The sequence below is a fragment of the Ambystoma mexicanum genome, chromosome 4p, assembly GCF_040938575.1.
Source record: "Ambystoma mexicanum isolate Mex_15411 chromosome 4p, UKY_AmexF1_1, whole genome shotgun sequence".
NCBI lineage: Eukaryota > Metazoa > Chordata > Amphibia > Caudata > Ambystomatidae > Ambystoma > Ambystoma mexicanum.
In genome coordinates, this window is record NC_090927.1 from 281,347,224 (window position 1) to 281,375,091 (window position 27,868).

The 27,868-nt window shown below is 46.3% G+C and overlaps 1 protein-coding gene across 2 annotated transcripts in view; it reads right to left on the reverse strand.

Moving 5' to 3' along the window:
- LOC138453203 (adhesion G protein-coupled receptor F5-like) overlaps positions 1-27,868 on the reverse strand; it is a 939,048-nt gene that overhangs the window by 489,944 nt on the left and 421,236 nt on the right. For both annotated transcript variants that reach the window (XM_069605830.1, XM_069605831.1), the window contains exon 7: positions 9,782-9,840. In XM_069605830.1, the coding sequence (XP_069461931.1) occupies positions 9,782-9,840 (59 nt within the window). The remainder of the gene's footprint in view (positions 1-9,781; positions 9,841-27,868) is intronic.

The following is a 27,868-nucleotide window of genomic DNA, read 5'->3' on the forward strand; positions in this document are numbered from 1 at the left end:
ATTAGAGTCAGGATTGGAGAGCAAGTCTTCACAGGTGTTCATGAGAGCAGTTTTTGTGCTTCTGGCAGCTCTGAAGCGAGACTGGTGGTCGTGGAGACAACCAACAGATCCAGTATGCAGATTAAGCTGGGAGATGGCCAGCTTTTAGCCCAGAAAAGGAGTTATGGAGATCGGAAGATAGTTAGCTGCAAAGGCAAAGAGGGAGGAAGAGACGTCAGCCCACTCAGAGAGGAAGAGGGCGACCTGGCCAGGCGGCCTGTAGATATTGGCCACAATGAGTCAGGAGAGAGAGAGCCTGCAGACCAGCAGGTACAGTCCTGTGTTGGAATGATAGAAGCAGGGATCCACTCCGGGAAAATCAAGGCTAAAACCCCGCCAGGACGGTTGGTTCTAGGTTCGGAGAGGATCTTGTAGCCATCGGGAAGGAGAGTGTCAAAACTCATGACAGAGCTGGCAGTGAACCAAGTCTTGGTGAGACCAAGTACACCCAAATCAAGCTCTTCCAGGAGACAGCAGATGTCAGAGGAATGTTTGACAGTGGAGCGAGAATTGAGGGTAGTGATGTGGAACAGGTCGCCACATGTGAAGGACTTCTGTGGAGGGCTGCAGGCTAGAGGTACGCCCTGGGGAAGTGTTGGAGGTGCCCGAGGATGGGCAGAGTAGGAAGCAAGAGAAAGCAGGGTAGTCAGAGAGGAAGAAGAGATTGCCAGAGAGGTGGCAGAGGAAGGAGGCAACAGGGTCACCAGAGAAGCAGCAAAGGGTGCTGGAAATGTGGTGGAGGAAGGAGGAGGCAGAGGAGCCAGCATCTATCAAAAAGGAGATTGGCCCGAGGGGCCCTTGACCAAGACGGTGTCATTTAAGTAGACATTAATGATGGTCTTAGAGGAGTCGAAGGGGGTCAGGAGGACCTCCCACTGGGTGCCACCATCAATCGGAGAAGAGGAAAAAGGAGGCAGAAAATAGACTATATGGGGGGTACATAGGCCTGGAGAGAGAACGACAAAGAGGATGTGTAGGTATCAGTGATAGGGAGGCCTGGGTTGGAGACCAGGATGTCCCTTTTGAGCTTCTTCCTCCCAGTGAGAAGGATATGATAGTCGATAGAAAACAGTTAGAGAAGATAGGTGAGACAGAGAGCACCATAGAGGGTGTGGGTGGAAAGAGGGGGGAGCCAAAGAAGGAGAGGCGGGGGCAGGGCGCTGGGGGGATGATAGCTGGGAGGCACAAGGTGGATATACAAAAGGGAGGGGAGCACAACAAAGAACAAGAACACAAGAGCTGTGAAAATCAGATGCAATACAGAACCAATCGACAGAGCACAATGCACAAAAGGGAACCACGAAGTAAAGAGTGCAGGCAATGCAATGTAGTGCCAAAATCGTAGAGAACACCACAACGTCAATACCATCAACAAAGCACAATACACAACAAGGAACCTAGAAGTAAAGAATGCAGGCAATGTATTGCCAAAACCATAGAGCGCAACCCAATTTCAGTACAGTACAAAAAAATAAGTCATAGAGGGGAAGGGGCTAAGATCCAAGAGGAAGGTAGGGAATGTTGAGGGGGAACGTGGACAGGATGCAGAGACCAACGATGCAAGGGAGCGCACGTAGCTTGAGAAGCAGGGGCCGCACATGGCCTAGATTGGGAGTGAGCACACGCAGCTTAAATTGCAATAGAGCGATCGGGGCCTAAGTTGTGGCACGACCCAATGCGAGGGAACGCATGTGGCTAGCAAACAGGGGGCGCAAGTGGCCTAGGTTGGGAGGGAGCACACGTAGCCTAAGTTGTGGCATGGACTGACATGAGGGAACACACGCGGCTTGAGAGGCAGGGGCCGCACACTGCCTAAGTTGCGAGGCACAGCACACTTAGCCTAAGTTGCGAGGGAGCACAAATGGCCTAAGTTGCGAGGGAGCGCACGTAAGCAGGAGAGCAGCAAGTGCATGGGGGGTGTGAGGACCGGTTGCAGGGGGAACAACACGTGCGCAAGTGTGAGAAGGGGCACAAGGTCAAGGGGTTTGCATGGAGTGAAGCAAAGCTAATACTCCCCACACTTACATACCTTGCTGCCGCAGAAAGGAGGGTGAGGTTGTCCGTGCTAACAATCAGCGCTGCTACCCCATCGCCGCCAAAAACCAGCGTTGCACAACACTGCAGCCTTGTCCTGCGAGGGCTTTAGAAAGGTGGGAACCTCATGCAGTTTGAAAAAGAGAAACCCAGGGGAATCCAAATACATCATGCTTTTGTTGAATGGAGAAGAACTTTTTACCCATAATGCATGGCAAATAGGAAAAGTTGGAAAATACAATATTTTGATGCATTGGACCTTGGGAAGCCACAGAAACAGAGGGGGAACAAAATCATTTTTACCTGGTCACATTCCCACAGGTGTCCCATTGAAAACGGTATCTCACAGGTGTGGGTGCACTGGTTGAGTCCGAAAGAGAGAGGGCTAAAGTACAGGTATGTCAGGTACTATGGGAAAACCAGATCAACACTGTATTTAGCCTTGCAGGCAGGTCAGACATTTAGTACTGTGGTGTCACAGCCACCAAGGAAAACAGGGAACCTTCTGCATTTTTGAAAATAAGACACCCATGGGAATCCAGTGAAACATCACTTGCATGAATCGCGCTAGAATTTCTTACCAATGCCCAAAGTCCAAAATGTTTTCGAAAAAAAACACAATTCTGAGCTATTGTGGCCAGGAATCCTCCAAAACATGTGGTCAACAACACATGCCCTACCTTTCCACATTCCCACAGGTGAAAATGGTACCTCACATTTCACATACCATATGGTATTTTCCCATTGGAACTAATGGCAGGACCAAATGGCTGCGCTGCTCTGGAAGTCTGGATATGTGTCAATTTGAAATATTTCTCCAGTTGGGTCTACAAGTAGCCTGGACGCTTTTGCCCAGACCTCTCCATCTGTCACCCAGGGTACACAGATTACAAGAAAGCTTAGTCACCTTTCCCCAGATTACTGTATATAGTGTGTAGGGGTCCTGCCGGTGCTCAAATTGGTTCTCGCTGTCCCAGCCGGTCTCCCTGGCGAAACCACTGCACCTCCCCATGCAGTGGCCCAGCAGAACTTGGCCTGCTGGGGACGCTCTTCCAAGAGGCAAACTTTTTTTTCCCTGGCCGACAAGAGAACCTCAGTTGACTTGCATTTGGAGGGCAGGACAACCTGTCCGCCTGCCTGCCCACAATCCATGCAATCACACTTGTTACCTCTGGGGGGGGCAGTTGGAGGGCAGCGGGTGAGAGCTACACCAGTAAATTGTGTCCATTAACAGCACTGACCATGCACCAAGAAAAATAAATGCATAAAATGTTACCCTCCCTAGGGGTAGATCGACAGCAACCTGCCCATCTGCCCCCAGGGAGGGACACAATTGGATGCCACATCCCTTTTGGGGTCCAGGGGGGCAGAGGGCTGCTTATATGCTAAGTGGTCCCCTTCAACCCTCCCCTAAAAGAAATATCTGGGGGTCCAGTGCCTATTATGGCTCCCCAGGGGTGGCAAAATTGAAGAAAATACCCCCAAATTGCCCCCCCAAGGATGGGGGACATTCGGTGGGCTGGGCCAGTCCACTGAAATAGCACCCCCATGCACCAACAAAAAAAACCCCACATCAAATGTTACCCTCCCTAGGGGTAGATTGGCAGGCTATGAAGGACCTGACCACATCAAACAAAACTGCATTCACAGTCATTGCCAGGACAAAACATCCACCTAGCTGAAGCCACTACTTACAACAACAGAGTTGCTAATGCTCCATCTTCTGCTCGAGAATTATTCTCCATCCTCCGTGAGCTAGAAACGCTGATTGCACCTCCTGCCTTAATGGTAAAGGACAACACATGGTTTGGCACCATCCAAGACACTTTCACGGGGAAAATCACGCAACTCCAAACTAGAATCACCATCAAACGCTCTTTGACAGCTTCCCCGCCACCGCCCCTCGTCCTAACATGCCCACTAACATTCCTCCTTTCCAATGCGAACCTATTTCTGCCTTAGCAATTATCATCAAATGCCTTAAACCTTCCCATTGCAAGGGGGACATCTGCCCAACATCACTTGTCAAAGACTGCGCTGAACCACTGCTTCCCCTCATTGCTGCCAACACCAACTCCTCGTCTGCATCCTGGTCTGTCCCCACCACCCTCAAGGAATCATTGATCTCCCCACTGCTCAAAAAAACATCTCTAGACCCTGTGACCTCCACCAACTAAGGTCCCTTTCCTCCTGTAAGTTATCGACAGAGTGGCATACCTCCAAATTCGAGACTTCCTCAAATCCTACCACACCCTTGGCACCAGGCAATCATGCTTATTCCCCAGACATGGAACCAAGACAGCAGCTTTGAATCTGAAAAACCAACTGGACGATGCAATAGACAATGGTAAACTCTCCCTCCTTCTTCTCCTCTACCTGGTCGACCATCAGACATTGCGCTACCACCTTACAACCTCTGTGCACTTCTCTCCTGATGCAGCTAAATGAGTAGCCTTCTTACATTCCGGCAGAACTTCAAGGGTATTTGCAGGCAACGCCATGGCCGGCCACAGAACTATCTCCTGCAGTGTCCCCAAGGTACTTCTGTCTCACCTACCCTGTACAATATTTACACAAAGCCGCTTTTCGACCTCAACTCGCTCGGCACATCATACAAAACCTGATGTCTACACCCAAGACACCATTAGGGTAAACTCAATTTTTACAAGAACATGCAAACACAGCCTCTGCCCAAAAATCAATGAAAAAACAGAGCTACTGCTTACCGGCTCCCCTACCCACCTAGCTAAACTAGACCCCACCTTCAAATCTTTCACCATTGACGGCCACAAAATTCCAGTGGCCTACAGTGAAAACTTTTGAGGGTCTACCTGGATGCCAGCCTGAACATGACACTGCATACTCACCACATCACTTCCACCTCAGCCTATGCCACCAAGCTTATCTACGCAAGCAAACTGTTCCTCTCTACAGAAAACCACCTCACTGTCACCCAGGGACTTATCAGCTCGAAATTGGAGTATTGTAATGCACTACTCTGCGGTACATTAAAAAAAACTTGACATAAAAAAGAAAACTTGAACAAATTACAGATCACACAGAACAAATGCCCTTTGTGCTGCAATGGACCTGGGTAAACATGCCCACATCTCTGAAGCTAAGAGATTTGCTCTCTGGCTCCCTATTAGAAAGAGATTTATGTTTAAAACTCTCTCCATCACCCATCGCTGTTTATCCAATCATACACGGTCCTACCTCTCCCAGAAGCTCAATAGACAAGCGTCTACAAGGCCACAAAATAGCAGGAGGATCCAGCTTCCCAGTGCGCGCCCCTAGCCTCTGGAACAATCTCCCCCCACGCTAAGGGCTGACCCATTATAACTGTCATTCAGAAAGAAGCTGAAAACTCACCTCTTCAATTAACCATCTACCGGCTTCCTCTCCCTGTACCTTTTACCTGTATCTAACTAGCGCCTGGATGCCCCCGGGGATTTGCGCGCTGCTATAAATGAATAAGTAAATACATTAAGTAAATGCTGCCTATCTGGGCCTAGGGAGGGCGAAAATTGCATGCCCCATCCCTTTTGGGTCAAGAGTGAGAGAGGGCCACTTATATGCTTAGTGGTCCCTTCCTGCTCTCCCCTAAAAGGAGTGCCGAGGGGTCTAGTGGTCATTGCTGCTACCTCCAATGTTGCCCCCCCCCATGGAAGCAGCAAGGATCTGCACCTCCTGGGGGGGTTTCCTGGGAGGGCTGGCCCACAGGGCAAGCTTCATGCTACCCCCAAGATTGCCAATCTTTATACATTGGTATGATGTGTTCTCTTCCTTGGGGGCAAATTGGTACCAAACAGCACCCATCTGCCCCCAAAGAGGCAAAACAACACTGAGCCAATTTTTGGGGTCGAATGGGGGTGGATGTCTGTTTGGCCCGTGTTGCCCACCCCCAAAATCATTTCAATGGTGGCCTAGTGGTCCTTGCTGCTTCCCAGAGGTGGCAACACTGGGCCAGAACCTCCATTGTGCTCCCCCTCAGGGAAGCATAAGGATCTGCCCCTCCTTGAGGGGAGTCCTTGGAGAGGTGGTCCATAGGCATGGCCAGTCCCCTGATGTCCACAATTTGCCATGATATACATTGTGGTATGTTGTTTTGCCTTCCTTGGGAGCAAATCGGTGGAAAACACCACCACTTTGCCCCCAAAGAAGTCAAAACAACCTTTTGCCAACTTTGTGGCAAAGTTCAGGGTGGGGTTTGGGGGCCGTTTGGCCTGTGCGGGCACCCCATCCCCAAAATCAATTCCCTGGAATCCTTGACCAGCAATCTGCTTTTGGAAGGGTGTGTTGGAAAGAGTCCTTTTTCAACAAGCCCTCTCATTAGCAAATCGGTCATAACCTGCCCGAGCAGCATGCAAAAGCAGATCTGCTTTATTTACATGCTGAAGCCTCTTGGCATCAGCATGTCAATTTCACTTCCTGAAGACATCAGTGAACATAGCATGCGCTAACGTCATCACAGCTGCTCCCTGACCAGTCCTCCCTTTCATTGCATGCTGATCAGGGAGCTTGTTGCTCCTCCAAGAGGGTTGGGGGGGCAGGGGTGAGCTGCCCCCCCAAAAGTAAGTAACAAAAAGAACAAGATTGCTCGCTCTCCACACGGGGGAAGTACTGTGGAAGCACTGCAGAGGCTGAGCAACCTCGTCCACACCACAGAAAGTGTTAAAGGAGACCATCTGCCAAGGACAAACCACAATCGCCGACTCGCTCAGCAGGGAGCTGCGCTCGTGCCACGAGTGGGAACTGCGTCAGGATCAAGTGGATCAACTCTTTCAACGATGGGGCAAACCCCAGATTGACCTGTTCGCGACGACGACAAACTCCAAGTGCCAGAGGTTTGCCAGCAGGTTTTCCCAACCGAGGAGCATGGGCGATGCTTTCTTGTTCCCCTGGGACGGCCTGTTCCTGTATGCGTTCCCTCCTTTGCCGCTGCGACTCGTCAACCAGCTCAAGAGATCCCGGTGCAGGATGATCCTCGTCGCACCGGCGTGGCCGAGGCAGCTCTGGTTCCCGTACCTTCTGGACTTGTCAGCGTCCCCACCAGTCAAACTGTCAACGGACATAGATCTTCTCTCCAGAGAAAGAGGCGCCATCCTTCATCACGACCCGGAGTCGCTGACCTTCCAGGCCTGGCTCCTCCACCACTAATGTTTGGAGGGTACGATATCCCGGAGGACTGCAGAGAGGTTCTTGCAAAGGCCAGGGCTTCCTCAACTGTCAAGTGCTACAGACACAAGTGGAAGAGGTTCTCCGTCTGGTGCCGTGCACAGAAGATTAACCCTCTATGGATTACAGCCCCTCAAGTGCTACCGTACTTACTGTCGCTGGCCAAAGCTGGACTAGCTCATGCTTCCATCAAGATACATCTGGCAGCAATTTCCCGATACACCAGAACTGCAGGATGGTCATCCCTGTGGTCTCATCGCCTGGTGAAGGAGTTTATGAAAGGGCTGTTCCGATCGTTCCCACCGGTGAAGGCTCTAGCACCGGCATGGGAGCTCAACGTGGTGCTGACCAGGCTCATGGGCCCGCCATTCGAGCCTTTGCATTCGGCTCCGTTGAAGTTCCTGTCGTGGAAGACAGCGTTCCTTGTGGCCATCACCTCCGTACGACGCGTGGGAGAGATTCAGGCCCTATCCTGCAAGCCTCCATACTTGACTTTTCACGAAACAAGGGTGGTGCTGAGGACGCACCCCTCCTTCATGCCCAAGGTGCCGTCGGACTTCCATCTCAACAAGCCCTTGGTGTTACCAGTTTTCTTCCCTTTGCCTTCATCGCCGGCCGATAGGACTTTGCACTAGCTGGATGTAGCTAGAGCGCTGAAGTTCTACGTGGACCGAACGAAGAGTTTTCGGGAGACATCACAGCTGTTTGTGAACTTTGGACCTGTGAACTAAGGGAAGGCTTCCATTTCCAGATGGCTCTCCGGCTGCATCATGCACGGTCACCGGTTGGCAAACCGACCATTGCCCGGCCGTCCGAGAGCCCATTCGACCAGAGCGATCGCTGCTACCACGGCGTTCTTGTCTGGTGTACCCCTGCTGGACATCTGCAGGGCTGCTACGTGGAGGTCGACGCACACCTTCACGAGATTATACTGCGTCGACCAGGATTCCAGGGAGGAGTTCGGAGTCGGCCAGGCAGTGCTGCGCAACCTGTTCGCCTGAAGGTGGGCCTGGTGAGGAGGTAAGAGTTGCTTAATGTTGAGTCTATGTAATGCTTAATGTTGAGCCTTTGCGACCTCCCGTGGTTGTGCATGTGTGTACTGCTATGTATTCTTATATTCATGAGCATGTGAATCCATGCCAGACCCCATGCTGGAGAAGGAACAAGTTACTTACCTGTAGCACTTTTCCAGGAGTAGAGATAAAACTGAGCATACAGAGGAAAATGGGTAGTGAAAGCAGGGGAAGAGGTCTCTTTCCAAGCACACATCTTTGCTCAGTGAGAATCTAGAGCCTTGAGGACTGCCCTATCCTTAATATGAGGTGATCTGTAGCTATCCCTGTAGCCAATACATGTCAAGATGTTTAAAGTCAAAGAAAGGATCATACATTTGGGAAATACACGAGAGAGTGGTTGCAGTTTGGAATCTTAAGCTTATCTATAAACATCTTTAGACTTTATGCGAGGTAAATGCAAAGAACACATCCTCCTTTCAGGTCATGCATTTCAAGATTGCCCTACAGTGCAAAGATTGTTTTTACCAAACCTACTATGTCCTACTTAAAAATGAATTGCGCTCAATTGTGCAAACATATTGTATTCAACTCTCTTATGTAATTAACTTATACCTACATTAAATTTAATTGCCCAGAATGCCAATTTGCACAGTTAAATGTCTGTCTTGAGACCTAACGTATTGCTCTGTAGATCAGGTGGGTGACCAACGACTGCATTTCATACATTCTCTCATTTGAAAAAAATCCATTTTATAATTGAAAGAAATTTTCAGCACAGTGTTTTGTTGCTCATTTCATTCTGTGAACATCTGATGAAGGTTTCGATGGGATTTTGAAAGCTAATGAATTGTACCATTTTAGCATCATATTTTCAGTTAGTTGAATAAAACATGTAAAAACCTTGATTTAAGTCAAAGAAAGAAAGAGCGAATACTGGCTACAGAGCTATCGTTAAGTAGATCAGATAACTGTACACATTGAAACTGAATTTGCGATTCTGGGAACTTAAAACACGACATTTCTCAGCTTGAAAAAAAACTACAATCCAAGATGACCGCCATGGAAGAGGGAGAAGGGAACTAAATGTAGCCCCTATGCCTTTCATTGGCAGCAATTGCTGCGACGGGGATGGGCCGGAGACACTAGTGTTACCGCCGCCAGTGAGGGACAAGGGAGCACCAGTTAAGATGGGGTATAATTATGTGGAAAAGGGGGATGGCGGAAGGGGACATGGGGAGCACAGGGAGCATGGTGTTGCACTTAACTCAGTCCCGGCGGGGCAAGATGACGCCTCCCGCTCCAAGGAGGCTTGCAACGGGGGCTTTACTGTGTGGTAAAGACCCCATTCTGATCCTCCTGATAGGTTACGAGGCCGCAACCCCCTGCCCTCCCTCGCTGGGTGCCAATTAGGAATGCACACATACATTAACCATAGGCTTTAAATGTCCGTTTTTTACTGGTATGTACATTGTTTTCTTTTTCATGTGAGCATAATAATAAACAAAGTTTCTTACCTGAATCCTGTAACATGCACTGATTTGAAGCCTCCTAATTGTTTGTAACTGTTATAAAACTGAAAATAAAATGTGTAAAGTTAAGTTCAAAATGTGAATTTGCATGGATGTTTGACTTAATATGGTGACATTTGTGTATAAATGTGCTTGTCCCTACGTGTGATAGATTAGGTTAAGAAAAAAGAAAATAGAAATTACCACTTTACTATAATGATCTAATTGAAAAGATGTACTGTCTTAGAGTGTTTGAATGAACAATTATATAAACGTATACATTTTACCAGAAATGTCCTGTGATTTTGCCATGTTTCACCTTAAATAATACAGATTAAGTAAACAATGTTCAAATGAGAGGGATCATTTTACTTTTGAGATAGGAAAGATGAGCAAAAAATAGTTCTCAAAGTAAAGTGGGTGAGAAAATAAGAGCCAAAGAACAAATTCCTGATAGTGCACAACATACCGTTGTATGTGACAAATATACTATGAGGTACACTATGTGTTTATTTTACTCTACAGTTGACAATAGCATTGTAACATATTTGCATAAAAGAAGTTGTCATTTGTCAAGCAAACAAGGATATTTTTTACCTTTCCATAGCAGATTATCTTATCTGTTCCTGACATGGTTGATAAAACCCACCAGTGACCCCTCCACATCACAGTAGATTATATTTATATATCAGATGCACAGATCAGATAAAAACACACAACAACGTGAACTAATTACACCTTTATTAAGCTGAATCCATATTTTGTCTACTAACTTAGAAGTCCGGTGGGGTCTCTTTCTAAGGCAGTCAGACTTCAGAAATACATTGAATATTTAGGACTTGCTTCAGATCATTACAAGGCACAAAGGGAGGTGGATGCTCTGGACACTCCAGTAAGGTTGTATAGGGTTATCATGTGTCATGGCATCCTACATAACCTGGCAATTAAGCCATCTGTATCCCTGCTCCATGAACAATTAGCCCATAAGGCGATTCAGATGACAACACATAAGAGCATAGAAAACACAATGGCCCTCATTACGAGTATGGAGGTAGCCATGGTTCTATTAGCGTCATGGCTGCTTCCATACCGGGCTCCAATACCGGGTTCCTGCAATGAGGACTTACCGGGTTATTCCGACATAGGAGGACACAGTAATTCCTCCTTACAGGAACCCATCCCCATTCCCATTTGAGCCCCCATAGGGCTGAATGGGAATGGGGAGGGAGGTAATAACGGGCACATTACAACTGGACCATTATTACCTCCCTCTTCCCCTCGCGGGACCCGGAAAGGATGCCTGGTTTTACCAGGCATCCTTACAGGGTCCCGCAAAGGGAACCTCGGAATTGCGCATCCCGTAATGAAAGGTGCCGGTCCCGTTACGGCACCTTTCATTACGGGAGCGCAAGCCTCGTAATGAGGCCCAATGGGTTTGAAATGTTATTAACAAAGACAGCAAGTATACAGTAAAATCCAGAAGAGGATGAAAGAAGCGGGAATGATGTAGATTTAACCCGGAGAGCAAAGAAGATTAAGTACGCAAGGCAAGTGAAAGGGAATTCTATTCCCTTGCAGCACAAACATCAAAGCTCGTACCGCCACCTTTTTCGAGCTTGAGGCTCTTGACTTAATTTCCATATGCGGCCTGTCAGTATGAATTCTACAGTGCATACACAGCTATATGGAAACAGGGTATTGCTGTTATTTTAAAACAGTATACATAAAGTAGGGGTAATCATGTTTTAAAATTAAGTACTTGAGCAGATACATCAGTTTGTCAGGACCTACTTGTGTGCAGACCCAATCCTTGCTTGCATCAAGCACTTTTTCTGCTCCTTTGATTTGAATCAATTCTTTTCTAAAATAAAGTATTAGCTGATATTGATACATTGATCAATTGGAACTCAAGGAATCTTCTAAACATTGTAATTTGAGTAAGTATGAGACACATTTGCTGAAGAAATTGGGAAATAGCGTACATATTGCCATCCACCAAGCGGACAAAAGGGGCGGTATCGTCATCTTTGACCGTTGTGACTACATTAAAGAATGTAATCGTCTACTTTCAGACACGGTTAGCTACCGCACACTACCTGGTGACCCACCGTTGACTTGCTTGGCGTGATTGATTCCAAAATCGAGATGGCCTTGGCTAATGAATGGATTAGTAAACAGGAGGCTGAGATTTTGGTTAGGAGAGTTGCAAAGGTATCCATATTTTACATTCTGCCCAAGGTTCTTAAGAGCCTAAATAATCCTACAGGGCGAAAAATTCTCTCTGGGGTGTAGGTTTTATTGGAACCTCTCTCAAAGTTTGCAGTTTTTATCTGAGACCTTTTGTTACCATGATGGACCGATATATGCCCAAGACACTAGATGTGTCATTAACAGAACTGAGGGTCGCCCACCAATTACTTATCTGTTTGGACATTGAGTCTTTATACACTCATATTCCCTAACAAGCAACATTGGAGGTCATTGAAGAGGTTATGTTGTGCAGGACTGATGATCATCCTGTACCCAATGCCTTTATTTTGTGGTGTGTTGAGTTTGCCTTGACAGGGAATTTGTTCAGATTTTAAAATCAGTTCTATCAACAGATTGAAGGGACTGCCATGGGGCAGCCATTGCCCCCAAACTGGCTGATCTATATGTCAATATGTTCGAAAAATCTTTGATTCACATCAATTCTAATCTTTATACATGCAACATTGTACTATGGTTGCACTATATCAATGATATTGTGGTTATATGGACATGTATCAGCGATATGGCTCTCAAGCTTGTAAAATGGATTATTGTCCTGAACAGATATTTGAAATTTAGTCATTACATGAGTTCTGTAGAAGTGGATTTTCTGGACATTACCATCTACAATGCCGATGGTTTTTTGTTGGTTACACCATATCAGAAACCAACTGGCAAAAATGCATTAATTCCATTCCAAAGACATCATGCCAAACAGATTAAAACCAATTTGCCTTTTGGCCAATGTCTACATTTCAGAAAGAACAGCAGTACTAGGCATTCCTTCAAATCTGACGCCTCGCATTTGAGTGACAAACTACTGAATAGGGGCTATCCCGGGAATCTAGTCAATGACTCTATGAAGTGAGCCCTAAATAACTATTGTGACACTATTGATAATGGATGTGGTTCTGACAAATTGGTGTTTGTAAATACAACAATTTGTCTTATGTGAAGAGCCAGGAATAAGATGCAGACACAGAGGACTCTCAGTTGTGGCTATAAACTTTTATTCAAAATCAAAAGGGCTGGGTAAATGCCTTATTATCCCTATCCTAGGAGGTATTTTCCTCCCTCAACCAAAAACTAAGGGGTCTGTATGTTGTCAAGAAGTCCAAAGTAAAAATATGTCCTGTGTCTGAAATTCTATTATGGCCCTCAAACTCTAAATATTAACCCTACGGTGCAAAGGATATTCTATCTGGATCTCAAGGTGCACACATTTTCCAATTCAATGAAAAGACATAACTCCAACCAAAAGTTCCAAGTGGACAATGTTCACAGTGCCTGGGAATGGCTCCCTTCCCCAGAAGGGGATGGCTTCACCCGCTTGGTGCACACACAATTCATTGGGAAATAGTTCCTTTCCCTAGGTTCCTTTTTACAGGTAAGTTCAAAACAAAGAATCACATTTCAAATAGTTCAAGAACCTAGGGCATGGGACTTCCTAAGGATTCTCCTGTAATTTAACACACTTGATTTGGCCTGGTATATTCTTCTCACAGGACTTCTTTACACTCTATTACACATTTATCTTCACCTGGTATACTCTTCTACCAGAACTTTCATACCATAACTTTATCACACTTCTCTTCACCTGGTGCACTCTCCTACCTGGACTTTCATATCAGAACTTTATTACAATTATCTTCACCTGGTGTACTCTCCTGCCAGGATTTTCATATCATAACTTCACTCACTCATGGTATAGCTTTTATATTTATTAGATTCTCTTTTAGTTACTTCAATTCACTGACTCATAGTATATATTTTAGATTTATTAGCGTCTTCACATATTTCACTTTGTTTACTGGTAGCTACTTCGAAGCAGCGCACACTTTCAGGCAACCCGGTCACCCTCTCCGCTTCACTGGGCTTACTAGGTGCTCCAAGTGTCTCTTGCACCTCTCTGCTTCTGTTCTCGTCAGATTGTGGGCTTGGCGCTGTGCCCTTGCTGAGCCAGTCTTCAATTTCTGCTGCCTTTCCCTGTCGGGCAGTGTGTCCTCTGGACTCCAGTTGCTTCTCCTGCTGGGCGGATTCGCTTTGGCAGCGTTTCCCATGGCGTATTCTCCCCAATGTTCCAGCCGGTGCTCGTGCATGTAATCCCGTAGCTCTGTGTCTGCATCTCTCTCTCATTTCTGTCGGCTGTGTGGGTTTCAAATCTCCCGGTCTGATTAAAGAGTTTCCAAAGACTAGACCGCAGCGTAGGCTTCCCACCCTTAGTGATTTTTACTGTTCTTTGTCTCTTCCTCGTCTCAGAAGATGATCGAGGTGCTTTATGTGTCGTTGCGGTAGCAGGTATGGGATTCTTTCAGGGGTAAACCTTAGTGCTCCCTGCCTCTTCCTCGCCTCAGTGATTAATGTATTGCTCTAGTTATAATGTTGGGGAATATTAATACTGAGTCATTCGGTTGGTCTGTATGAGAACGTGGAATGGCAGAACATGTATACTGTATCATAGTGAGGGTCTGTTACTTTATTGTTATGGTTATAATTGCCCCTATTATGTTTCTGCAAATGGGACGCCGGTTTGATGATGCTAAATTGGTAGTCAGTATTAAGAGACTGAGTGTTCCCAGTTGTGGTGAGCAAGGCTACTTTAAATATTCAGCGTGTTATATTGGTTTTCATCCTTGTGAGCCTTTTTTTTTTTTTTAAATGGACATCAGGAGATTATGACATGGTGCTGTGTACATTAGATGTCCCTTTACCTGGCTCATGTTCCATTATTATGAATTATGGTTGCCACTGTTCAGACCCAAGAATATGAGAGATTTATGTACTCTAACAATATTTGTTGTCTTTTCCACTAGGTTTCTTTAGCTTCCCTTTCGACCCGTGATTTGTAATCTGGGTGTGCATTCTCCCGCCACCAACAATGTAATGATTGACTTTTATAATTCCTCCAGACACCCGGATAAATGGTTTCCTTGGGGAGTCTTATTCTCTTTTATTTTTCACATTTTGATGACATTTGGGCACTTTCATACTTATGTGCCACACTTGTGCCCCTTTCTGCAGGTTGCACATCACAGCAATGTGACCTAGGTAGCCACGCTTGGTTACATGCTTCAATCATGTGACTTCCCATATGAATACTTACCCTCCCCTTTCTAGCATGTTTGCTTCCGCTATTGTCTCGGAGGCGGATTCATTCCGCCTACAGTTTTTTGGTATGGCTGAGGTCTGTTGGCTTAATATTTTGTGAATTATTTAGACGAATGTCATCCCATTCTGCCTGTAACTAGCCCCTAGATTCCCTTAGGTTGAGTGTACTCCTACAAATGTCAAATACATACATATTCTGGTTTTGATAGCCATCCACCCTGTGAGTTTTATCTTACGATTGGCATAATGCTGATGTTCGATGACATGCTCCACCATTGCCATCATTTATACCACAGCCGTTGGAGGTATAACAAGGTTTTGTATATAGCATCTCAATGGTGGTCTGTGCTCCCTTTCCACATTCCCTTGGTCGAAAGCACAGTGGCTATGCATGTTTTCAGTATGGGCCCATGCGCGCACTCGAGTGAATGAGGTTTTCTTTCCACGTTATTGGACTCTGTTTGGATACTTCTAAACACACTGTATATATTGTGTTTAAAGATCTGATTATGATCTATTACTGCATTATGCATCATTTGTCCATACATTTTTCAAATGTGATCAACCACATACTATCTTTGTGATCTTTTCATTTGCATATAAATGTTTATATTTTGTTTGAGCCAAAAATGTCTTTTGTGTTTAGTAATGTCTGTGATACATTGTAGTTTTAATGTGCGCAATAAAAAATGCTTTTATCTTCTATTATAACATTCTCAAATGACAGTTTTGCTTTTTGTTGCAGTTTAGTTCCTTTAATTTGAAAGCATCGTAGTGGTATTATGACCTCCAATCTGCACCAGATACATGCATTGCATGCTTTCAAAGACTGCCCACTGTGAAGTATCTACAATGCTGAGAGTGGGACAATAGCCACAAAAATCTTTGTTTTTATTTCTGTTACAAATGTTTTAACACTGAGAACCTGAACAGATTCATAACCGCATAATTCGTTTCTGATTAGAAGAGCCTCCAGTATGTAAGAGATGAACCAAGGTACACCTGAACAGCTATACAGATCCTGCAGTCAGTCATCTGTGCTGATGACAAAGTATTTGCAGTCGGATTAACCTCCTTCTTAACTTGGATAGATGTATTAATTTTTCAGACAATATGTGTCTCAAGATTAAATATGCACTTTATCTGCCTGGTTTTAACATTTGTTAATGGTGTTGGAGCCACAAATGTAGATAAAAAGTACCAAGTAAAGACTAATGGCTAAAAAGAGTGAGGTTGCACATCCATGCAGTGGACACAGGCAGCAGGTAAACCAGCAGAACTGCAAAGGCAAGCCCTTCTGTGCCAGGCTGGGATGGCCATTCAGCAATGTGTTTTAGAGTCACACTCCCCCACAACCCTCTGTAGAAGAGCACAAACTGCCATACTTTGTCTAGAGAACGCGTGAGAAAAAACAAAACATAAACAACCTACCATGTTAGATGTTACAAAGAAACTTCTGTAATGAGACCTGTGACACTGACAATTGTTTCTTTCAATCGCTGAGGGCCTATTAACTATATTCCCAAAATGAATCTAGCACAAAAGACATGTGAGACCACTGACCACAAAAGAAATCGGCAAAATCAGTCACCTACTAATTGGTGGAAGCAAACGTGCTGAAATATCCACTGTTATACAAATAGAGAACCAAGTATTATGTCACATATGTGAAAGGCAAAACGATAGTCGTCCCGTGTTCACAAAAGGAATTACAAAAGCCAGCCTCTTGACGTCTTTGTATTGTAAGATCACCAGAATTCACACAGACTGCTCCAAAATTAAACTACACAGTACCACTGCTGGACGACCCCTAACCAGTAGATCAAATAAAACATGAGCAAACTTTCAACCATTAACATCAAAAATGATTATGCTATCTGAAGAGATGTTCATTATCTGTAGTAAGTAGCATACCAGCCTTACATTACACCAAGAAAGTGAGTATAGGAAGCAAGATGAAACCTCAAGTTACATCAAGAGCTAAATTGATGTTGTTTAATTTATTAAAACACTTTCGGCAAAACAAAGGCGTTCGTGCCCCACAGAGCAGACAGTAAAACATTGAAAAACTGCATCCGAGTGGATAACCATAGCATTCATAGCATCCGTAGACTGCAGGCTAGCTCCAGCCAGATAGCTTTGAGGAGGCTGTTGGTCACATTTTTATTTATTTAACATTTATAAAGCGCTCACACAGCCCGCAGGCATCGAGGCCCTGTTACAGGAATTGTTTTTTTGTCTTAGTTACGTAATTGTGTTTTTTTTGTCTTAGTTACGTATTTATAACGCGCGTAAACACCCAGAGGTTTCTAAGCGCGGACCCGGGGCTCGAACCTGTTGTTGCTTCGTGTCGTCTTGCTTCCGAGACGCGCACGCTGCCGCTGAGCTATCCTCCCGGGACCTACCACTGAGTTGCTCCGCCCACCACCTGTTTTTGAGCCTTACAGTGAGCTACTTAAGGACTCCAGGCCAGCTCCCGGCAGACAGCTTTGAGGAAGCTGCTGATCATGTGACCTAACTCCCAGCCATCCACTTTGCCCTGCCCCTTTCTTTCCTTTCTGAACTCTTAGATCAAGGGCGTCTCTTGCCTGGGCATCTAAAGTGTAGAGCAGATGAAAAAAGGGCCTAGAACCAGAACTCCTGCTCCTCTAACATCAGGTAAACGCTCTCAAATGTGTGTTTCACCCCTCTCTCCCAACAGCCCATCACGACTCATCGCCAACAACGCTCACCAGAAACATCAAGGACAACACATCGCAGCAATCTCAATCACATCACCATAGACCCCATTTGCACTCCATCATCATCATCCACAACTACAAGAAAATAGATGCTGGCCAATGTCCGCTCAGCAACCAACCATGCAGCAGACATTGCTGACCGCATCATCACACATGACTTGTCCGCCATTGTCATTATCGAGACCTAGCTGATATCCAGTTCCACCTATATCCGAGATGTCCTCATTCCCAAAGGCTACTGTATTCTATAATGAGACTGGACTTGGTCACCACCACGTCTCTCAGACATGTCAACAACATCTTCCTTGGTGACATCAACATCCCTTGCACCGCAGCAAACAAGTTAGTGAAAGAAGATCTCCACTGCCCACTCAACACTCTAGAGTCTCAGGCAGCACACGATAGACCGAACTCACAGGAAAGCTAATATCATTGACCTCATCATCACCGCCCTGCCCATCCTGCATCACAGCTCTCAAATCCTGCTTGACTGGTCAGACCATCTGGCAATCCCCTTTGACATTCATCACACCACACAGTTGTCATTCAAGAACTTCCAAGTGGAGGGTCTCATGGAAGACCTTGTCAAACTCCGCTTCACATGGGCTGATTTACCTCTGACAAGCCAGAACAGCGGCTCGCTCCACCAAGAACTCAACACCAGCCTCACAGCCAACATCAACTGTCATGCCCCAATGAAACAATGCATCCTTAAGCCTAAAACCTCTTCACCCTAGTATACTCAAGAACTCAACTTCAACAAAAGAACCATCAGAAAACAAGAGAAAACTTGGCACAAATCTTGCAGCGTAGCCGTCCACGCCCTGTTGGAGGAACTCTCTGCTACACGCAGACACTGATCACCACTGCCACGGCCAACTACTAGCAAAACACAATAGCCAAGGCCAACAAAGAAAGCAGAGCCCTCTTCAAACGCCACCAAACACTGAATCAACCCTGTGCCCAACCCACCCGTGACCCACTCCATCGACTAATCCACTGCCATCAACTATTTCTTCATCAATAAGATCAGCATGATTCGCCATAACATAGACATCAACGCTACAACTGACAACACACTACACGCACCCCATCTCGTAAACCCACAACTACCTGAACAACTTTCAAGACACTAAGCCTGGATCTCACCCCTACTCAAAAATCATTCACTCGACCCCTCTATTCCTACCAACTACCTGCCCATCCACACTGTCCCCTTCCTCCTCAAAACCCTTGACCGAGCAGCCCACCTCTGAATCCAAAACTATCTGGAACAACACCACATTCTTAGTCCTTGCGAATCTGGCTTCCGCCCAGGATATGGAACCGAATACGCCTTGTTGGACCTAAAGAACCTACTGGATAGAATCAGAGACTCTAGCAAACTCGCCTTCCTCCTGCTTTAAGACCTCTGCGCCGCCTTCAACCTTGTCAACCATCAAATACTCTGCCACCATCTCACCACCGCTGTCAATTTCTCCCCTCAAGCCACCAAATGGATTGCATCCTTCCTGGCTGATAAAACATTCAGAGTCTTCTCTGACAACTCCACTGCCGCTCCAACTCCAGTCTCTTGCAGAATTCCGCAGGGCTCCTGCATCTCCCCCACCCTCTACAACATCTACACAAGACCCCTTTTGAATCTCCTGGATTCACTAGGCATCCCATACACAAACTATTCAGATGATATGCAAATCTTCATCCCCCTCTCTGGCGACCACCAACAGGACACTACCAAACTTAACTCCATTCATGAAACCATCCAAGCCTGGTTGGCCTCCCACCTATTCTGTCTAAACGACAACAAAAGCTGAAATATTGCTCTTCAGCACCCAAGCACTACTCGCCAAATTTGACCCAGTCTATCAGGCTTTCGTGATTGACAACATCACAATGCCATTCTCGCAAACAGCAAAAACCCTAGGTGTCCATCTCAATGCCACCCTTAATATGATGCAACACTTCCACTCTATTGCCTCATCTGCAGCGCACACCATAAAACTCATTAACGCCAGCAAACCATTTCTCTCATCAACAACTGCCTCACCATTGCACAGAAAAGAACATCAAAAATCTGCAAGTCATTCAGAACAATGCCATCCATGCAGTCCTTGGCCTTTCTAAACGTGATCACATCACAGCATCCAGAAGAGAGGTTCACTGGCTCCCTGACCAGGAGCAGATTAAATTAAAATTTCTCGCCATCACTCACCGCTGCCTTTCCAACACAGCCCGCCATACCCCTCACAAAGATTTAAAAACTCTACCTCCACAAGAACAACGTGCTCTGCCAACGGTCACTGCCCTATTGTTCCTAGATTGAAGCACAATAGAGCAGGAGGCTCCAGATTTCCCGTTTCTGCCCCCGGCTCTAGAATGCCTTACCACTCTCCCTGTGCTCTGAACCATCCTATTGGGCCTTCAGAAAACACATAAAAACGTGGCTTTTCAATTAATCAGACAAACATTCTGTAATGATTCTTTTCTCTTGCCACTGATCTTGTTCTTCTTTAACCAGCACCTAAATGCCGCTGAGTTAAGCACGCTTTACAAATGCAAAAATAAATAAATTAACTATGGGAGACCTCACTGCCATTCTAGGATCCCTCAAGGTCATATTTTATGCAGATGAAATCCTCCCTGCCTACGTACTCAAGACACTTCTGACTGAAGTACTCCTCCCTTACCTGACAATCATCAACAACCCCTAACTCAATGCAACTTACCCTCGACCCTCAAGACTGGACAAATTCTTCTGCTTCTCAAGAAACTAACACTGAAATGTTACAACCTCAGCAACTACTACTCCATCACCAATCTTATCCTCGTAGGTACAATCCTTGAGAAATCAATAGCTGTGCAACTTCTCCAACACATCACAACCAACAACCTCCTTCAATCCTACCAATCTGGCTTCAGACCCAGATACAGCACAGAAACAGCTACCATCAAGGTTATCGATGATGCCTTTAAAATCTTTGATGATGGCCATCCTTGCCTCCTGGTTCTCCTTGGCCTCTCTGCAGCATTTGACTGAGTAGACCACCAGACACTCACGACAATCTACATCATTGCATGGGGATCAGTAAGATTGTCCTCAGCTGGTTTAAATCGCATCTTGCTAATCGACACCACTTTGAACAAATGGATTCCTCCAAAGCACCAACTCTACCCATTTCCTGTGGAGTACCGTAAGGGTCCATCATCCCCCCGTGATCTTCAATCTTTACATGGAACTACTTGGACCCCTCCTCGCTCCACATAACATCCACATCCACCGATGCGCAGATGACATGCAGCTCTACCTCATGATATCTTCTATCAAAGACATCCACACAATCAAAGACTGCCTCTCATTGATCCAGTCATGGATGTCGAGTGCTCGACTTGCAGCCCAACCCCTCCAAGACTGAATTCCTACTGCTGACTACCATCACTGAACACTGGACATCCAGACCTGACTCTCTGCTATGCACCTCAAGAGCTTCATACCGCAGTGGGACACCAGCACCAAGTCCCTTCGGTTTGACACAGACAGACACCTCAGGGTATTGGGGGATGCTAGAGAGCCCGACCAAGATGGTTGTGAGCCTGTGAGCTCTCCGCACTTTGAATAAATCCATTGAAGATCCTGCTGTTTAACTGGCCTAAGTTAAGCAGTAGACGTGCCGGAAGCTGTCTGAAGGTCCCTGGCATACTCTGCCGAAACCCAGCGTTTCCAGAGCCCTGCACCGGGGAGATCCGGACAAAAGGAGCTGAGCTGTGTGACTGGAGCGAGGCCACAATGGAGCGCGGCATGCTATATGGAAGGGGGGCGCAGGAGAAACCAGGCCGGTGCTCCTAAGGAATGTGTTTTTAACAGTGTACCTTTGAGTCTAGTGTTGGAGGCTGTTGAGTGAGGTGAGGAATCCAATTCAATAGTGGTAGGGGCTGCTAGGATGGGATCCTTAGGTGATGTTATCCCTTGTTCTTGCTGTAGCAAGAGTTGTTCACCAGGTAATAGACAAACTGGTGTGTCTATCAGTGAGGTGTTAGTGGTGTGTGGGGGATCAGTGAGAATGGGGGTAGTGGGGTAGGTGTGATAGTAGTTCTGGCGTGTTCGTGATGGAAGTCTGGCAAGTCTGGATAGTCCTAGTACAGGTATCGTGCTAAGGTGCTGGTTTGCTAAAGTTGTAATACTGGGGCGCGCAAGGCAGGTTGTGTCTGGGCATCGCACAGTGTGTGCTGGCTGTGCAGTTGTATGAGCTGCTGTGCCAGTGCAGTTTGAACAGCTATGCCGCTTGTGGGTCTGACTAGGGGGTGTGGTGGTTTTATGGGTAGTATGAGGGTGCTGCACAGAGGGCGTTTTGGGAAGCGTAGATGACAGATGTTGACTCTGGGCGGGGGCAGGTGGCTGTTTAGAATGGGAGGATGCAAAGGGTCCAGGTCTAATACTAGATACTGGGGTGATGGTGGTATGACTGTCCAGGTGATTTAGTACTTCGGTGGAGCTGGGGTAGCTAGAAGGTAGCTGGTCATCTAATGGTGGAATGAGGGGTACTGCAAATGGGGAGGCTTTAGGGAGGAAGGGAGTGGGGCATGGGATGGCAGTATGGCGTGGGCAGTAGAGACGGGCAAGGCTGTTTCTGACCTGCATATAGGCACCTGCAGTGCAGCAACATGCATTTAGTGGGCCTTGGTATGAGTTATGCCAGGGGTAGAGGTTACCCTCTGTAAAAATGGCAGGCAGCGGGTAGCTGTTAGAAGGTGCCTTACCTTCTTATCACGCATTGCAGTATTAACAATTGTTGTGAAGTGGGATTGATTGTTGGCCTACGAGCAGGCCAGTCAGTCTTGGAGACTAGGTACTCCAAGCCTGTGGGCCAGGGTGGTGCTTGCGATAGCCATTTGAGAATAGGAGGGTTGTGCAGCTTGCGGGTCTGTCATGGTGGCAGGGCTGAGCACATGGGGGGGAGCACTCTCTTCTACTTAATTAGTGGTGATGTGAGTCACTGGATTTGGAGGTGATAGTAGCTAGACAAAGAGGGTTGTAGGTCAACTGGTCGAATCTAAATGGTCAACAGGACAAATGGTCGACACCAAAAGGTCGACAGGTCAAATGATCGAACTTTTTTTTTTTGTTTTGTCACATTTTTTTTTGAGGGGGTCCGCCCCAACCATTTTTTTTTGCTAAAAAAACCTTTTTTTCCCTAAACGAAAACCGAAAAAAATATATATAACTAAAAAAAAAAATTCGATCATTTGTCCTGTCGACCAAATTGTGTCGACCATTTGTCTGTCGACCATTTGACTAGACACCGACAAAGAGTACAATGATGTAGTGCTGTGGTGAGCAGATAGCAGATGTAGGCGTGAGCTGGTTACAGCATGCTGAAAATTACCATGGGTATTTAGTTTACGTACATTTAAGCATGATACAAGTACCAACAAGTACAACTTAGGTATTTGTAAAGTAAGTTTCTAGCACTGCGATGTCAGGCTGATGCATTAAATTGCAGTCAGAAATAGGGAATGGCGGTATGCAGGATAACATACAGGTTGAAAAGAGAAGCAATAAAAGTACGTTTCCTGTATGGGCACTATTGTAGACAGGAAGGCGGCTTCATGTAGGTATTGGTTAGCGCAATACTGCTGTGGGCATAGGAGTTCAAGTGAAGATTGGTGGGTTTGACAGACTAGCGGTCGTTGATGGACAAAAGGGTGGATGATGGACCTGGGTTTAGTCGGTCGCCTGTAGACAATGGGGTTGGATGATTGTTACAAGGGGAAGCACGGGTGCAGATAAAATATGAGCAGGCTGTATCTTACTTGTAGTCGAGACGATGGGGGAGGCTCCATCACATAACACGGCGTACTAGGGGGGCCATGGCTGGCTCCTCCATGCTCCGACAGGCTCAGACAGGAGCCTTTGTTGTGGGGCCTTGGTTAGGGGGGCTGGCTTCTGCCTACCGGTGCGCCGGATAGGTTCAAGACCAGCTGGTCACCCAATCAGCTTACCCTTGCTGAGTTTGGGTGTGGATTTCCTTGTTTTGGGAGCAAGACTGCTATGTTCCAATGCTGAGTGGAGGTTGGTTTCCAAGGGAAGCACAGTCTTGTTCAAACATTACTTTTCTGTTTACAGTATTGCTGCAGTGTCCGCTAGTCAAATGGAAAGAGCAGAGGTGGCTTTGATTTTGTGATTAGAATGGAATTGCCACTTTTCTTGTCCCTTAAAGGAACCCGTTTGATTTATCTAGTCCATTGAGACAGCAATCAGCACTGGCGGCCCGTAGCCTGTCAATCTCTTTTACGCCTCATGCACAGGACCAGGTTACCGTATATGGGTTGGTTTGTGTCTATTTGGGACTACTAAATGAAGGGTCATTTACAATTTTACCACCACCGAAGGACTTGTTAAAATCTTAGCAGCTGTTATATAATTTGTTAAATTGGACCGACTGCAGCCCACAGTTAAGTCGTCTTTTGTGGATGGCCACTCTTTGATTCAGGCTCTTTTCACCAATGATGTTTCTGAAGATTGGTGAACAATAAACTGATCAGGACAAACACAAGGAGTTATCAACCTCACAGCCATCCGGTCTCTCTGGGTAGCTGAGTTTCCTCGTGCTGGGACAGGGATTGGTAATCTGCACTCACCTCTCCCTGCGAAGCAGTGGGTGCTCTCAATTGTTGCTCTCGCCCCCTGACTTTCCCACTAGTCTGTATTTTGACCCCCCTATGACCTTGCCCCATAATCCTTGGGCCAGTTCTCTTTCAGGGCCTCATCCTCCTGATTGAATAAGCCTTCAGAGTTTTAGGTGACTAGGAGTCATGGTTGGTGATGGACTGGAGATCCTGGGTGATCCTCTGTGTACTTCTCCACAGCATGCATCACAGATAACGTGGTGGCACAGTGCACCCAATGTCACCCCGGTCCTATCACCTAGCCCCCAATAGTGGACTTCATCGATCCTGTTAATACTGACTTGGTTTGGAGTACTCATTTACTCATTTTTCATTGCATACTTTTTGTTATTGATTTTAAAACTGTTTATGAATAAGCTATGCTTATGTTCTTGGGTTAAAATCTGTTTGTATTAATGTATAATCTTCCTGCAGCTGAATACCTACTATTTAACAGAGATGGTGCGAAGTTAAAAGATATCTTGAGAATGAATTGGATGTTAGGACAAGTACACGTATCTGTTCAATAATCTCTTGAAAGTTGTGTGATGGTGCAGTATCACTACCATCTTTGTAATAGCAGAGTCGCTTTTTACAAGTCCATCTCTCAAACATGAAAAAAGCAATTCATCAATATTTTCTTTTTTTCATGTTTGGGAGATATGCTTGGAACAAGGTACTCTGCTTTTACACTTTATAGTAAGGCCATTGGTTGTGGCCTTCCCTTATTTGAGCTGCTCTCTAAACTAACCAAAAGGAACCATTTCATACAGAATTTATACTGAAGTGGTGGTGCAGCATGGCACAATCTATCAACCACCACATACCCTAATCACTGCCCTCCTTGGTAAACTGACACACTTCTCTCACTGATTGTACACAGAACATTCCACAGTCCAGCATCCAAGACAGATACTACACTCATCTCTCTGTACAAACCATGTGTACAATATTCCACATCAATAACACAACACTATGACCTTTCACTTACAGAAAAGTACATGGAACCAAACAAATGCACACTGGCAACACCACTTAGGAAACATTCATAATGGCTGCCAGGAAGCAGTGCAAACAAATATGCATTTATTGCAATAACCCACATACAGCATAACATCCAGAGAACTATCAACCTTCACATACACCACAATCATGAAATTGACTCAGTATGGCAGTTATGATATGGTATGATATTTTAATTGTATTCCGCTCATACACAAGTGTTTCAGAGTGTGATGAGGCAAGGGAAGGGAACACGGAAGGACAAAACAATGATCTTACTAGGCACCGTGAAATTGAGAATGCGCAAGTGTAGGGGAGAGGGAAGGGGGACAGTGTATGGGAGGGGGGAGAAGTGGAAAGTGCTAAGCGAGGGATACAAACAACAACAACTGGTAGTGCAGCCACCAAGGTGGCAAGTGCAAGGTTTAAAGCGCAGACAAGGGGTGTCTGATAAGTGCAGGTAAGGGGACTATAGGGTTACAGATACAGACCCAAGTGCAAGTGTTGCCAGGAGGCAGTGCGGGTGTGTAGCTGGGTGGGCAGGGACCTGGACCCAAAAATCAGAGGTTACCAGGTGCACAGTGCCAGAGCAGAATATCAGCAGGGGAGAGGAAGAGCGAAGGCAGAAGCAAAGAGGAAGGTCTTGAGGTGCTTCCGGAACCGGAGATGGCTCTCCTCAAGTTTCATAGTGGCAGGTAGGCTGTTCCAGAGGGAGACCCCAGACGAGGAAAGAGATCTACCCCCAATTTGCTGCTTGGAGAAGCGACTGACCCTGAGGGAGTTGGAGGTGGAGGAGCAAAGAGCTCAAGTGGAAAGGTATTTACGAAGGGAGAGTTGAAGGTATTTTGGACACAGGCCCCATAAGGCCTTGTGGACAATGCAAAGGGTCTTGAAGGTAATCTTTGCAGCCACTGGGAGCCAATGAAGAGATTTCAGGGCTGGAGAGATACGATCCCAGTGCTTGAGACCACGGATAAGTCTCACAGTCCTGTTCTGGATGAGTTGCATAGGGTGGAGAGTAGAAGCAGGCAGATTTAGAAAGAGGCTAATGCAGTACTCCAGCCTAGAGAAAACCAGAGCTCTAGAGGCAGAAAGCTTCTGGGGCAAGTAGAGGAAAGGAAGAATACCTCTGAGGAGGTACAGTTGGTAGTTTGACTTCCTAGAGACGTCCGAGATTTGAGGAGAAAAGGAGAGTGTGGCGTTGAAGATGACTACAATGTTCTTAGCGACACAGGTGGGAGCAGTAAGAGGGCCAAGGGAGGCCGGCCAGAGAGTGACAGGAAAGGAGGGTGCAGGTGTGCAGATGAGGAGAATCTCTGTCTTACTGGCATTAAGACAGATCATTGGCAGCACACCACTCCTGGATAGCAGACAGACAGTCAGAGATGAGAGATGAAGAAGAGGTGGCAGAGGGAAGCCTGAAAACGAGCTGAGTGTCATCCGCAAAGCACTGAAAGTTGGAGCAGAGAGCAGCAATGCAAGGGCTGCAAGGTGTTGGTTGAACATCCAGGGAGGGAAGTTAGACCCCTGAGAAACACCACAGTTAGAGAGATAGAGGAAAGGACGGACCCGAGTTGGACCTTCTGAGGAAAAGTACATCAGGACATTCACAATTCTACAATTAACCTCAACCAAGCAACGGCTGAAGCATGTAGAACTATAACAAGCAGCATACAATTGCCCCCTCCCAGCACAACAGCACAGAAGATTCATGGACTCTCCTTTGCATATCAACACAAACAGAATCACCCATTTTATTTATGTATTCCTTGTTTGCTTATTAGGCGCTTATACAATAAGGAAATACGGTTTCAAAATGCCCAAAGTGCATGGAGGGAGCAGGGTAGGGAAATACATTACACCAACACCAAATTTAAGAACACAGGCGGGGGGAGACAAACCTACTATGCCTTGTGAGTATTCAGAACATGCAAGTGCAGAAAGGAAGAGGGAAGAGGGAAGAGGTGGAAACTGCTGTGGGGTCCGAGCTCGGGGGAGAGCCATAGACGAAGTGCTAGGAATGTTGAGTGCTACACTGCCTTGGCCGCGGCAGGTGAATGTGTGAGCCTCCAGGGTGGAGGGTGTGCAGATGCTAAGTGCTGTGGATAGACAGGAGCCGGGAGGAATTGGTGTGGGAGTTCGAGTCCAAGGATGCATAAGGGGCAAGTACACCAATTCAGCAACTGTAGGATTAACAGAGGAGAGAAGGAGGGAAAGAGGAGGAAAAGAGGAAGGTCTTAAGGAGCTTCTGGAATTTGAGACGATCCTGCTCGAGGCGCAGGGGTAGGCTATTCCAGAGGAGGGAGCCTGCAGAGGAGAGAGAGCGACC